The sequence below is a fragment of the Ambystoma mexicanum genome, chromosome 13 (assembly GCF_040938575.1).
Source record: "Ambystoma mexicanum isolate Mex_15411 chromosome 13, UKY_AmexF1_1, whole genome shotgun sequence".
Taxonomy (NCBI): domain Eukaryota; kingdom Metazoa; phylum Chordata; class Amphibia; order Caudata; family Ambystomatidae; genus Ambystoma; species Ambystoma mexicanum.
This window is the reverse complement of record NC_090938.1, coordinates 765,313,420-765,327,906: the sequence shown is the minus strand read 5'-3', so window position 1 is coordinate 765,327,906 and position 14,487 is coordinate 765,313,420. Positions and strand designations below refer to the sequence as shown.

The following is a 14,487-nucleotide window of genomic DNA, read 5'->3' as shown; positions in this document are numbered from 1 at the left end:
CACTTACTTCCGGTCTGACTGCGGTCTGTTCGCTTCCGCTGTCCAGCAGAGCCTTCTGGGTAGTTCCGTCCACCCGGACATCTAGCAAATACGGTTCACAACTCCTCCGGTATTCCCTTCCTTGAACGAATCCGATTTCCATGGGCTCCGCTGGTTTAGGTTTCTTTGGACAAAACCTCGCTATATGGCCCCATTCACCACAATCAAAGCATTGGGGTTGTCTGGACACGGTAGGCCATGTTATGTTTTTGGCTTCCCCTCGTGCCGGCCTTTGATCAACTGTTCCTTGTGGTTTCATCGCTGCGGTTCTGGGAAAGAGGTCAACTATGGATGCTCTGACTGAACCTGCTTTCTGAAAGGCTGAACCGATATCGATAGCTTCGGTCAGTGTGGGCCGGTGGTGTTGCCTCACCCATCTCTGCATCGCTGAGGGGAGTGCCTCTGTGAACTGTTCTAGCTTAATTTTGTCCACCATCTCCTGAATGCTGCTGCTGGATGGCTTCAGCCATTTTTCTGTCAAGTCGTGGATTCGATAATACAGCTGACGAGGTGTCTCCCCCGTCTTTAGTTTAGCATCCCACAGGCGGATCCGGTATGACTCATCATCCATTCCCATACGTTCAAGTATGGCTCTCTTGATGTCTGAGTATGCAGTGTCCCCCGCTGGGTTGGCCGCTTGGTATGCTCCTTGCATGCTGCCAGTCAGTAAGGGTGCAATGAAGTGACCCCACTTCTCCATGGGCCATTGTGCATTGCGTGCCACTCTTTCGAAATTGGTGAAGAAGTAACAAGGGACTTCACCGGGTTGGTATTTTTGTAACACAACTGTAGGAGCCATCAGATTGCCTCTACTGGTTACCACAGCCTCTGTCATTTTCTTTAGTGCATCTTGGTTTGCTGCATGCACCTGAAGGGTTTGTTGGATGGTTTGCCGGTCAGTCTGCGCCTGATGTGACTGGACCTGTATGATCTGTTGAAGTTGCTGCTGTCCTTCTGCCAGGGTTTTAATGATTCCTTCCATGACGTGCTGTGACATCCCACCGCTGCCACCACTTTTGTGAATGAGGGACAGGCAGCCAGGAGTGGAACTTAAGTAAAACCTTTATTCAGGATACAGGAATTAAAAAAAAACAGAAAGTTCAAGAATGCTTCTTCTTTTTCTTGGAATATGGATGTGGCTTCTCGACCTTGCAGCTAGTCCTCGTAAGCCCACAGCGTCTCAGGCACAGCTCTCTCTCTCTCTCGAAGTCCTAGAAGAGAATGGCAAAAAGACACCCAGTCCCTCATTTGTTTTTACCTTATATAGGGGTTGGGGCCTAGGTAACCAATCAGCACGGATTTGGCTTGGTTCTCTATAAATATCCCCATAAACCCGCCCCCTTTCTCTTGGTTTGAAGGAGGGTTGCCTGCCCGGCCCGCCAAGTTCGGGTCCCCGCCAGGAACCCCCGTCCTGAAGAGGTCTGGCAACCTCAAGGTCTCTGTGACGCTTTCTGAAGGTGAGTGTTGGCGGTGAATACGGAAGCGAGTTTCTGCCTTCCATGTCACTGGGTACGGTCTCGACCTTGTGGTGAAAGGAACCGCGTGGAAAGCCGGCTTCTGCCTGTGAAGGCGTTCGGCTAGCCACGGTCCATGCTGCACTCGGAGCGGAACCCCGCCTCGGTAAGCGGGGTCAACCGTAGTCCTTTCGTCTACGTCTTTCTTAATGCTGTATTTCGAGGTCTCAAGACTGTTAACTATCTGGACTGTGTTCTCCCAACCTCGTAAATGGGCTGGTTGGTACCCCCTCTCAGGTGGTCTTCCTTCGACCGGGTGCTCTCTCTCCTGTGGTCCCTCCTCTCGCCTCTTCCCTTTCATGTCGTCCATATCCCTCCGATCACAACCTGATTAATTTTTGTTTGGAGCACAGATATCTAAGGACAAAGAGGGGGGATATACTATCCCTATGGAATTAAAAGCTGCCATAGTGCGAAAGAAAAAGGCAATGCTCAAGGGAATGAACAACGAGAGTAGACAATGGAGGACAGTGAAAGTTCTCAAAGAAGGGTCTAGGTTGATTGACGTCACTGATGGCGACATATTTAGACAGAACTCAAAAGATGATGTAGTCGAGAGAGGGGCGCCCGCTACCTTTGCAAAGCTGTGTTTTTTAGGATCACCACATGCTGGATAAAAATAGAGAGAAGTGGAAATCCTACAGCAAATGATAAAAATGCAGCAGCGCTCAGTATATTTTCAGGAAGACTTGGAGAGAGTACCAAGTGTCCTGTGAACCATAGGCCCTTATGATATGGGTCTATTAAAGGAAAAAGGGGAAAAAAATAAAACCTATACACATGAATGGGATTATAAATATTAGACATGGGAGGGTTTGTGTTGTAATTAGACTAATTATTGTAAGATCATCATAAATAGATAGGGATACAAGCACAGAAGTAAGAAGTTCAAAATTAAGAGAGTGATGACAATTTAGGGAAGTGAAATACATAAATAAATAAATAAATAATGAATGAATGAATGGATATTAATGCAGCGAAAAGTACAATGGATGGGGCTGGTTATAATGGAGTAGTGTAGTGTATTTTTATAAAAATGAAATATGATTAGTGAAAGGCCAAAGGGGTATGGATGGCCAAAATGTATCTGATAATATGAGATGATTTTTAATAGAACTTTATCAAAGAACATATGTGAGTAGAGGAATGTCTACATGGCCTTAGCATAGTATAGCAAAGTAATGAGAAGAAACATGATATTGTGACAAAGGTAGGTATTAATGAACAAGTAGAAAATGAAGAGGTGAGTACCAAGTTCACACAGCAAGTGTGTGGAATGAATTATTGAACGTTTTGGGAGTAAGAGGACCCATGTGAGTACAGAGGAAAGGCAATAAGGGATACCGTCTTTCAAATAAATAGCATTTTCCCAAGATAGGTGCAAACAGGTGTGAGCATAGAATAGCATATATATGTATATATATAAGTATGGCCATATCTAAATGACAAGAAGGAAAAAGGCTTTGGATAGAAGGTGGAGTAACCTTTTTTGTAAATTTGGAAATAAAGAAATGCCAAAGGGTATGTTTGGCAAATGTATATAAATATTTAGGATAGGCAAAACAATGTATTTCTCATATGTCACACTTGCATACATTTAATAGGAACAGTACTGTATTCCAAATAACAGGGGTAGGCAAGACTAGTGTAGGTGGAGTGGCACGCGGCAAGCGTCGAAATATGTCAATTATGTCTCAACAGAATAAAGGCACCACAAAGAAAGAAGAAGACCGCTGTTCCACACTAGCGGAAAGTACAGAGAAAATGTTCAGCATGGTAGAAATACCTAAAAAGAAAGACAGGTCTGATTACTACATAAATGATAGATCTTTTTTTATGTGCACCAACGTACCTTTGGGGACAGAAAAGGTAAGCCTACATTTCACTGGGCTGAGAGTGTCAGGAAATGACCACAGTAAATATTTTTTTGATTGAAAAGAAGGAGCAATGGTCTACGCTACGAAAATACATGACCACTTGACAGTACCAACATGACTTTGCCTCGATTTCAGTTTTCTACAGAGAGCAAGAACCCATACCAGCGTTGTCTTCTTCCGCTACGGATGCACCAAGAGGACAGAAGAGGAACGATTAAAGAAGGACACATTCCTTTTTGAAACACTTTTATTTTTAAATGTCTGAATTTGTTATGTTGTCTGTTTGTCGTTTGTTATTTTTTGACTTTCTGGTTTGAGAATGTCGACATAGAGGAAAAGTTTCCTATAAGCACGCTATGCAGTTTTTGAACAGAAAAGCCCATGAAAAATAGGGCAATGCCAGACAAAGGCAGGTGTATATATTGTATAACCTCAGATCATAGCCAAATCCCGGTGTCAGCCAGTATATATTTAGTATATAATGACAAACAAAATGTGCAAAAAGAGAGTGAGGAGTGTATTCTAGTGTATTAGATAAAGAGTAAATGCAGTGGATATTGTTTAGGAGGCAGGGATGTTTGAAAGAAACACACAAGTAGTTTTTTAAGGGTTGGGTTTGAGGAGGAAGTACTGACGATAAAGATGCACTTATTTTTCGAAAGAAACTCATTCAGTTTTATATTACAGATGGACGGGAGAGACCTGCACATCAGTAGAGTGGCGGCAACCGATAATGCAAGCATAGAGAAAGAAAATTGAGGGACCCAGCCAGCTGCCCGTTGCAGTTATTTCTTTTCCAAATGTTTTCCTACAAAGCTTCCCCATCCTTGTGTTCCCCCAAAACCATGGAATGCCCCCCCATTGACTATCTGACATCAAATAAACAGACTAAGAGTCCAAGTACTCTGCAATGCAAAAAACAATGGACTACTGGCCTATGCGTTTAAAGGGCCTTGAGAATTTGCTGCAAAGTAGCTTAAAAAGATGAATGCAAAATGGACTTACCACGAAGACAGTCCATGCATGAAGAATAAACTGAAATAAGAGGAATCGGGTGGAAGATGTGTCAATGAAAGAAAAATGAAAGGAAAATAAACATTGAAATATGTATGAAGAGAAGGCGGGGAGCAAGGAAATGTCGTGGGGGGTGAGGAAGGAAAAATTGTGCAGTAAAATCACACATGAGCAATTTAAGAAATGCGTTGGTGGGTTCCCACAATGAATGATTTTCTCGATTCTTGTGGTGGCCAAAATCGCCTGCTGTATATAATATATTCATATTTAATTGGGTAATGGGGATGGGACCCAGGTAGGTGCAATCAGAGGTATTCTTTAAGGATACATACATAAGATTCAGAAAGGAAGATACACATATGTTTTTAGACTAGGAGAATGCAATATGATTAAAATGATTGTTGATTCTGTAGAAATGTTTTTATGATACCTCCCATGTTGAGACAAATCATCTCACTGAGGGGGGTGACTGCGACAGGGATGCATAGGTACACTGAATATGGGTGAGGGTGGACATTGGGTGTAGTGGTTGTGTATTGAATAGTTGTCTAAATGCAGAAAAGAGGGGGGAATGTCGAGCAGGTCCTAGACCCCTCCCCCAATCAAAATGAATACAGGTAGCATGCCAGGGTGACCAATGGTTCCAGTATTGCAAAAATCTGAATTATAGCGCTTTTTGAAGACAAAAAGTACATATAGGGCGAAATATATTTTTAGGGACAGAATAACCCAGGAGATGGAGGGTGTCTCCGGTATTACATGTACATCAAAATGTAGTCTGAAAACTGAATAGAAAATGAGTTATGTATAAAAGTAGATTGGTTCACTGTTTGGTAGCTAAGATGGATGCCGAATACAAAATGGCTTCAGTTCCAGGTGTCAAAGGGCTGATTCATCTCTGATCTAGAATATTCTTTGGCAGACGGCTGGGTAGTGTATATTTAGAAATTCTTGGTAGGAAAAGCACAGTATAGCCTGCCAAGTGAGGTTGGCAGGTCTCGACAATCAGATATGGGGCTGCTTTTGGCAAGCATCTAAGGATTTATAATGAGGTCCGGCTGAGTCTCAGGCAAACGTATCAGATCATGTGTCAGTCAAACCGTAATGTTACATCAGCCTCCGAAGTGTATAAAAGTAAGATGATTTCAGCAGCTCAGTGCTGCTGCTTCTGATGTCTTTGAATCTGTATCAAAGATGATTTTAGAACAGCCCAGACGTCCGTCTCCCTACTTATCCTGTCTCCACTGCCTGAGTCTACAGATGTCAAATGCCCACATAGGGCAGACAGACCTCTTGTTCAATGCTATGTATTTCTGCTGCCTTGACAATACTGGACCGGTCTTGTACTATTTATTATGTATGAATGCCATGATCCCCCGGGGTCTGGGCATTGTCAGAAATGTCAAAATTAAAATTAAATAAATAAATATATTACTTAACGCCATATGGCACAACGTCACACACAACACATAACATTGGACACCAGCATAGTACAGAGTAACCCATCACAGCACAGGGCAGCATACCATGCCATTATATGATCTACATAACACAATGCACAATTACACACCCACACACAAGGCAGCATGGCATAACATACCATTATATGATCTACATAACACAATGCACAATTACACACCCACACACAGGACAGCATAGCATACCATACCATTATGTGATCTACATAACACAATGCACAGTTACACACCCACAAACAAGGCATCATGGCATAACATACCAGTATGTGATCTACATAACACAATGCACATTTACACACCCACACACAGGGCAGCATAGCATAAAATACACACCACATAACATGAGCTAGAATCACAATGTGGGGTACAACACAGCATAGCATAGTAAATGCGTAACGGGTGCCCTTTTAATCTAAAAACTACTGGACACAGAATTGTGATGAAGATGTTGTGAGGTTTATTTGAGTCATGTGACAACCGTACTATACATTACAAAGTGATTTAACATAACCAACGTAGATCACAATTGTCTGCAGTCTTGCGAACTACAGGGGGCGTTGAAGAAGGTGGGGCCCCCTCTAAGCAGAGACACAGTCATTCGTGCCAGGGTAATACAAGAAGCTGTCCCCTTGGGTTTGTCTCCTTACCCCGGCTCTCGTGCATTCTCAGTGGAGGTGAGTGGGCCCCAGCAGGGCAGACTGCGGATCACTGGACATGGGTCTGCCTGAAGGCAGGCTGCACATCCTTGGATATTTACAGACAACCCTTCACAATCAGTTCCCCAGCAGAAGTGTGGGGTGGTCGGCTAGTGATGGCAGTAGCTACCGCCCGGTATCCTGGATTCCCAGCCGAAGTCTGAAATTTGGCATATCAATGGACTTTCTGCTTGCTTGATGGCATATCTATTGGCACCAATGTTTGGTCTACCTTCCATCCAATTTTCACGCACCAGTGGGACTTGGCATATCGGTTTCAAATATACCTGTACCCAAGAGTAACAGAGCCTTTGGGATTCCCGTCCGACAGACCTAGGGAAGGGGAAGAGGGTGCCTGCCAGCTGGCATGAGAAACATGTGCCCCTAAAAGATGGGCATTGAGTAATTTAATAGCGCTATTGGCTACGGCAAACCATTTGTGGAAATCCCTGCCATCCCATCATAAATAAAGGTTTGACATGCAAATTCGTGCCCAATAATGGCAAGCAGATATGGCATTGGAAACTTGATCTCTGTGGACCTGGGATCGAATCAGGGCAATGCCATACTACCCCTTTGTCCAATCAGCTGTGGCACCCTGTCAGTAAGGACTTGACACAAAGGCTTCATGCACCCATGCCGTAACCTTTGCCAGGGGCTTATCCGATAAATGTGCATGCCGGGGAGGTGGGGTTTATAACAACAAAAGCAAAGTAACATGATGTGGGACAGCTCCAATCTAATTTTGATTTTCAATCATAATAAGAGCTAAGGTTGGGGAGGGTGTGGAGATCCACCTACAAGAGTGAGAGAACCACTTGTAGGCTTGTCGGTCATCTTGGGGGAAGGACAGCTATCTTGGATCAGCAGTGATCAGAGTGGCCTGGCCCTGTTGAAAACTGGAATGGGTCTATTGATGACGTTCCCAAAGTTCACTGGGATTCAGCTACTTGGCGGCAGGGGAAGAAGAGGGTGGAAAATGAGTTTTGGTATTTCCAATCTCATGGCGAACTGAAGAGTTGATTCACACTCGATGCAACAGAAACGAAAATGCTGGTCCACCTTTGCCATTGGTGGGTTTCCAGTGGAATTTGACAGGTATATCATTTATGAGACAGCAAACAGCCAATGCCACCCCCAGGTGCACGGTTCGAACCCAGAGTATAATTGTGAGCACTTGCCACAGCTTCTGTGAGTCCTGGAAGATCTGGGTCCTACACATTCCTTGATCCATGGCATTGGGACTTGAGAGCTACACCTTGAAAGAGTTGGTGTCCATTATACGGCGCCCCCGTAGGCCCTAGAGATGTTTGGTGAACCAGACCACTGCCATGGCAGGTGCCAGCGGGAGAGCAAGTTGGGCGGAGGAGGCGGAGTTGCAGAGGTTGTTGGTGCAGCAGGCCGTGGTGTAGTTGAATTTGAAGATGTTGTCTTTAACATTGCTCACATCGGTGCAGTTGTCACGGCATTCTAGCGTCTTAAACAGATGAATGCTTCCTGAGACAAACAAAAGAGAAAATAAACCGGATTCATGTTTGCTGTTAAGGAAAGTCCCTTTGAATCAGTGCATGCTAATGTCGAGAGGAAACTGAGGCCGGGACATGTTGTGGTATAGCACATTGTACAGCCATGAGGCAGCAGTATCGGGAGAGCTTTGGTTGGTGTCAAGGAGTGTGGAGCCTATGAGGCTGCAGAGGGGTGGAGCTCTGCTTGATATCAGTCAGTGAGGGCCCCTAGAGGCTGCAGTGGTGGGAGTGCCCAGCTTGTTGTCACTCACTGTGAGGCACATGAGGCTGTTGCAATGTGAGGGGTTATCTTGCTCTTTGTGAGTACGGCCCCCGAGACTCAGAGGTGGGTCAGCTCTGTGTGAGGGAGGAGGTTCGGAGGAATTTGTTACTGGTGGGAGCTCAGCATGGTGTCAGTAATTGGGAGGCCTGTGACCCTGAGGGACCGGGGAAAGACCGGCATGGTGTCAGTGAGTGTGGGCTCAAGAGGTTGCAGCACCAGCTGAGCTCAGAATAGCGCAGGTGAGTGTTGCCAGATAAGATCTGACGATCTAGTAATGTGCAGAGGGTACAAATCATGACCCCCAGAGCACCTGGTGCGCTGCAATACCCTGCATAGCATGGATAACGGGGTATCCCATAGCACACTCTAGAGTGGGTGTGACCTTCAATTTGTCCCAGCAACATGTGTAGATCTGAGCTCTCCCAGCACCCTCCAACCCTACCAGTTTCTTTTTGCGGGTCCAGGTGGTGTCTTGAAGTCTGCACCCTTCACAAACCCATGCTATGCTCTCATGATAATCATTTGCATACATCAATCCCTCTCCCCGGCGTACTTGAGGTCAAGGTGGCAGTGACACTCATACAGTAGAGTTTGAGGAACTGTAAACATTACAGTTACTCAAGCATGCAACACACCCACAGGAAAGTAAAGGGAGCACTTCGTGGCATAGCCCCCAGTGGCACTTACCTGAGGTAACGGTGGTGGTTGCGCACTTTGAAGAGCAGGCTACCGTGCCCCAGTCTTTAAAACAGAAGGACAGCGCCTTGAAGGCGCAGGTGTTGCAGCTGAGTCCTCTAACTGGAAATAAAAAGGAGAGAGCCATGAAGATGTGAGTGCCCACCAACACACCACGCCCTCAACTCCCCACATCTCCGAGTGACTTGTCCCCAATGGGCCAGCAGATTATTATAACTGTTCTTTTATAACGCGCTTAATACCGGAGACCAGTTTCTAAGCGCGAGACTGTGATTCAAACCTGTGTTGCTATATGTTGTCTTGCTTCCAAGACAAACATGTTGCCCCTGAGCTATCCTCCCGGCCTACATTGATCTATGCTTAGATGAGTAGGAACATTATGTTTCTATGAAGCCATACATACCAAATCTGTTTAAAACACTTTATGTACAGTGCCCACTGAGCCGGGGCCATGCGGGGATGACCCCAGACAGCTTCCATTTGTAAGAGGGGACTGGGCCGATTGATCCAGGACACTGTTCACTCCCCGGGCTTCCCTTTTACAAGTCTGGTGCTTTACTCCTATCCGATTACAGTTAACCAAGGCTGCAACTCCCAGAATGCAATAATTCGTCTGTTAAACTGAAGCACAGCACTTGAAAAGATGTGTCATGGTGGCATGCAGTGATCAGGCCACCCCCTGCATTACCCCTGATCTTGAGGATGGGGGAGTCCTTCCTACAATTGGAAAACTATCCAGTGTTAATGAGTCCTTCAAGATGGCTGCCTGGTGTTCTCCTGTCGCAAGTACTCTGACTCTATGACAAGGAACCATCCCTCTGTGTTCTAAATCAGCGCCCCCTAGCGAGTCCCAGGGAACCTCCAATCGACGTTTGAGTATTTCTCCATCCGGGGTGGATATTCTAAAACCACAGAAAAAACGTAAGCAGTCGGAAGGGAAACCTGAATGCCACCAACCATCCATCCCCTTGCATAGCACCAGCTGCTGGGCAATTGGGGAATTCTGAGACACTGGTATGTGGGACAAGGGCAATAGTAACGTCAATGAGGCACCCGACGGCAGATATTGGGCAAGGGGGAAATCTAACATACCCCCGATTCATGGAACTGCGCAAAGTGTATTTTTGCAGTGCAAAGTGAACTTTCCACTGACTTTTCCTTGCAAAAATACACTTTGCACAGTTCCATGAATCAGGGTTTGTGTACGCAGTGCAAAGTCACTTTTCGGCAGTGCAAACAATGCCATGCTCCCTGCAGTTTGGGGACAGGGTTTGGTGGGAAATGCCCCTTCTTTGGGGCACAGGGGTTTGGTGGGATATGCTCCTTCTTTGGGGGACAGGGGTTTGGTGGGACATGCCCCTTCTTTGGGGGACAGGGGTTTGGTGGGACATACTCCTTTGTGGGACAGGGGTTTGGTGGGACATGCCCCTTCTTTGGGGGACAGGGGTTTGGTGGGACATGCCCCTTCTTTGGGGGACAGGGGTTTGGTGGGACATGCCCCTTCTTTGGGGGACAGGGGTTTGATGCGACATGCCCCTTCTTTGGGGGACAGGGGTTTGGTGGGACATGCCCCTTCTTTGGGGGACAGGGGTTTGATGCGACATGCCCCTTCTTTGGGGGACAGGGGTTTGGTGGGACATGCCCCTTCTTTGGGGGACAGGGGTTTGGTGGGACATGCCCCTTCTTTGGGGGACAGGGGTTTGATGCGACATGCCCCTTCTTTGGGGGACAGGGGTTTGGTGGGACATGCTCCTTCTTTGGGGGACAGGGGTTTGGTGGGACATGCCCCTTCTTCGGGGGACAGGGGTTTGGTGGGACATGCTCCTTCTTCAGGTGACAGGGGTTTGGTGGGACATGCCACTTCTTCGGGGACAGGGGTTTGGTGGGACATGCCCCTTCTTTGGGGGACAGGGGTTTGGTGGGACATGCCCCTTCTTTGGGGGACAGGGGTTTGGTGGGACATGCCCCTTCTTTGGGGGACAGGGGTTTGGTGGGACATGCCCCTTCTTCGGGGGACAGGGGTTTGGTGGGACATGCCCCTTCTTCGGGGGACAGGGGTTTGGTGGGACATGCCCCTTCTTCGAGGGACAGGGGTTTGGTGGGACATGCCCCTTCTTCGGGGGACAGGGGTTTGGTGGGACATGCCCCTTCTTCGGGGGACAGGGGTTTGATGTGACATGCCCCTTCTTCGGGGGACAGGGGTTTGGTGGGACATGCCCCTTCTTCGGGGGACAAGGGTTTGGTGGGACATGCCCCTTCTTCGGGGGACAGGGGTTTGGTGGGACATGCCCCTTCTTCGGGGGACAGGGGTTTGATGCGACATGCCCCTTCTTTGGGGGACAGGGGTTTGGTGGGACATGCCCCTTCTTTGGGGGACAGGGGTTTGGTGGGACATGCCCCTTCTTTGGGGGACAGGGGTTTGATGCGACATGCCCCTTCTTTGGGGGACAGGGGTTTGGTGGGACATGCCCCTTCTTTGGGGGACAGGGGTTTGGTGGGACATGCTCCTTCTTTGGGGGACAGGGGTTTAGTGGGACATGCCCCTTCTTTGGGGGACAGGGGTTTGGTGGGACATGCCACTTCTTTGGGGGACAAGGGTCCCTTCTTTGGGGGACAGGGGTTTGATGCGACATGCCCCTTCTTTGGGGGACAGGTGTTTGGTGGGACATGCCCCTTCTTTGGGGGACAGGGGTTTGGTGGGACATGCCCCTTCTTTGGGGGACAAGGGTCCCTTCTTTGGGGGACAGGGGTTTGATGCGACATGCCCCTTCTTTGGGGGACAGGGGTTTGGTGGGACATGCCCCTTCTTTGGGGGACAGGGGTTTGGTGGGACATGCTCCTTCTTTGGGGGACAGGGGTTTGGTGGGACATGCTCCTTCTTTGGGGGACAGGGGTTTGGTGGGACATGCCCCTTCTTTGGGGGACAGGGGTTTAATGCGACATGCCCCTTCTTTGGGGGACAGGGGTTTGGTGGGACATGCCCCTTCTTTGGGGGACAGGGGTTTGGTGGGACATGCCCCTTCTTTGGGGGACAGGGGTTTGATTCGACATGCCCCTTCTTTGGGGGACAAGGGTTTGGTGGGACATGCCCCTTCTTTGGGGGACAGGGGTTTGGTGGGACATGCCCCTTCTTTGGGGGACAGGGGTTTGGTGGGACATGCCCCTTCTTTGGGGGACAGGGGTTTGGTGGGACATGCTCCTTCTTTGGGGGACAGGGGTTTGGTGGGACATGCCCCTTCTTTGGGGGACAAGGGTTTGATGCGACATGCCCCTTCTTTGGGGGACAGGGGTTTGGTGGGACATGCTCCTTCTTTGGGGGCAGGGGTTTGGTGGGACATGCCCCTTCTTTGGGGGACAGGGGTTTGGTGGGACATGCCCCTTCTTTGGGGACAGCGGTTTGGTGGGACATGCTCCTTCTTTGGGGGACAGGGGTTTGGTGGGACATGCCCCTTCTTTGTCTATAGCACTGCACCGTGTATGGAGGATATTTGTAAATGCGATGTTCCTTCAGAATGATGCATAGATTGAAGATTTGTATAGGACTGACTTATAATTATTTCATTGGAATTGTTTGTTTCTATTGCTTTCTTTTCTTCTGCTGTTTGATAGGTGTGAAAAGCTTTTGCTGAACATGCCCAAATCAACAACAAAAAAATTATAATTGTATTTTACTACTAATCTGCTAAAACCTGAGATGGCATCTATGTTCTCAGTCCTTCGAGTGGGATTTGAAATCCAGGGGGGGCTCTAACGCCTTGTGAGGCAATATTGAGTGGCGGGGCCTAAAGCGGTTCTGGCTCACACACAAATCCCATATAGCTAATATACTACTAAAGAGGTGAGGCCTATGCACTTAAAGGAATGTCCTAGCAGACCCTTTCATACGAACAATGAAAGGAAATAAATTCTACTAAATTTAAATATATATATATATATATATATATATATATATATATATATATATATATATATATATATATATATATCACGTATGATGGATATGACGCCTCTGGGCTTTGGCGAGTTAGAAATAGATAAATAAATAAAAAATATGCTACAAAAATGTTGACCAAAATGAACCTAGTCAAGTATGAAAGAACAAATCAAACCAGAGTAGGCCAGCCTGCCTTCCAGCCTCACAGTTCCTTTGCAAGAAATCCCCGATTCTTACCGGCTAATTATAATCAATGTAATGGACATTCTTTGATACAATCGTTTGTAACAATCAAACAATGCACTCTCTTATAATTGTCCTTATGTATTTGAAAACAAACGAACTCCTAAGGTCTTTAACTGATATTGTGATTTTAAACATTGCTTATAGTGGCATCTACTGGCGAAGAGCAGTATTGCCACCAATCGTATTTATTACCATTACCCCCTCCCCCTATTTTGGCAGATTGCATGAGGAATTTGATGACAAAAACAAGTGATTCTGATGGCCCAGAAACCCTCATTTATTAAGCAATATTCCCCGAGCGGCAGGGGCATTACTGAGTCAGGTAACGCCCCGGGGCCCATAGTTATAGGCCCTTGCTTCGCTCAGGCCTTAACAAAGGCCCTGGGGCATTACCTGACTCGGTAATGCCCCCGCCGCGAGGGGCATATTGCTATTAATAACCCGGCCTGCAAGATCTGCATGACCGGGGCACTAAAAGCTGTTTTTTCTGTCCCGAAATGAAACAACCAAGAAAATGGCCACCAGGAAAGGGAAAACGGAGTCCGTTTCCCTTTCCATGGTGGCCATCGGGAACAGACGCGCTGGGAACAGAAGTGTTCCCAGCGTGTCTGCTCCCGAAAGACGGTAAAGAAGAAGGTAAAGGTAAGTAGAGGTGGAGGTGGGGGTGGGGGAGGGAAAAGAAATAAATAAAAAAGGCGCACCAGAATCCCCAGCAGGGAACGATGGTAGCCTCCAGTCGTGTGGAGGCGCAGAGCGGGGATGGCCCCACTTCGAGCCTCCACATGGCTGCCACGCCGCCCGCTGTGGACAAAGGAGGCAAATGGTAAGTGGGGTGTGGAGGGCAGGGAGGTGAGAGGAAAGGGGGGAAAAAAAAAACCTTACCTGAGTTCCCGGCTGGGGGCGAGGGCAGCTTCTCAGCCCTCAGCCGTGGGGAGGCTCGGTGAGGGGATGGCCCCACTTCAAGCCTCCTCATTGGCCGAGGTGCTACCACGCCCCTTGCTGTGGCCAAGGCAGATGGAATCCCGGATGAGAATTGAGGGATTCTCAGCCTGGTAACGACCCGGCGAGAGCCAATCAGAATGTGTGTTGCATTCTACTTGACTCTCGCCGAGTACTAATAGTTATAATGAAGATATCTTATGCATGTTAGATCAGCTTGCCCCTTTAAAAGCCAAAACTGTCAGAGACTCGCCAAACCATCAGAAA

General features: G+C 47.5%; 1 protein-coding gene across 1 annotated transcript in view; it reads right to left on the bottom strand.

Annotated features, from left to right (window-relative positions):
• Positions 1 to 6,356: 6,356 nt before the first annotated feature.
• The window catches only part of LOC138521923 (ly-6/neurotoxin-like protein 1), a 47,217-nt gene continuing 39,086 nt past the window's right edge, over positions 6,357 to 14,487 (bottom strand). Inside the window, exons 2-3 of the mRNA XM_069635100.1 lie at positions 9,093 to 9,203; positions 6,357 to 8,114 (exon numbers count right to left, since the gene is read on the bottom strand). Of these exons, the coding sequence (XP_069491201.1) occupies positions 7,918 to 8,114; positions 9,093 to 9,203 (308 nt within the window). The 3' untranslated portion in view covers positions 6,357 to 7,917. The remainder of the gene's footprint in view (positions 8,115 to 9,092; positions 9,204 to 14,487) is intronic.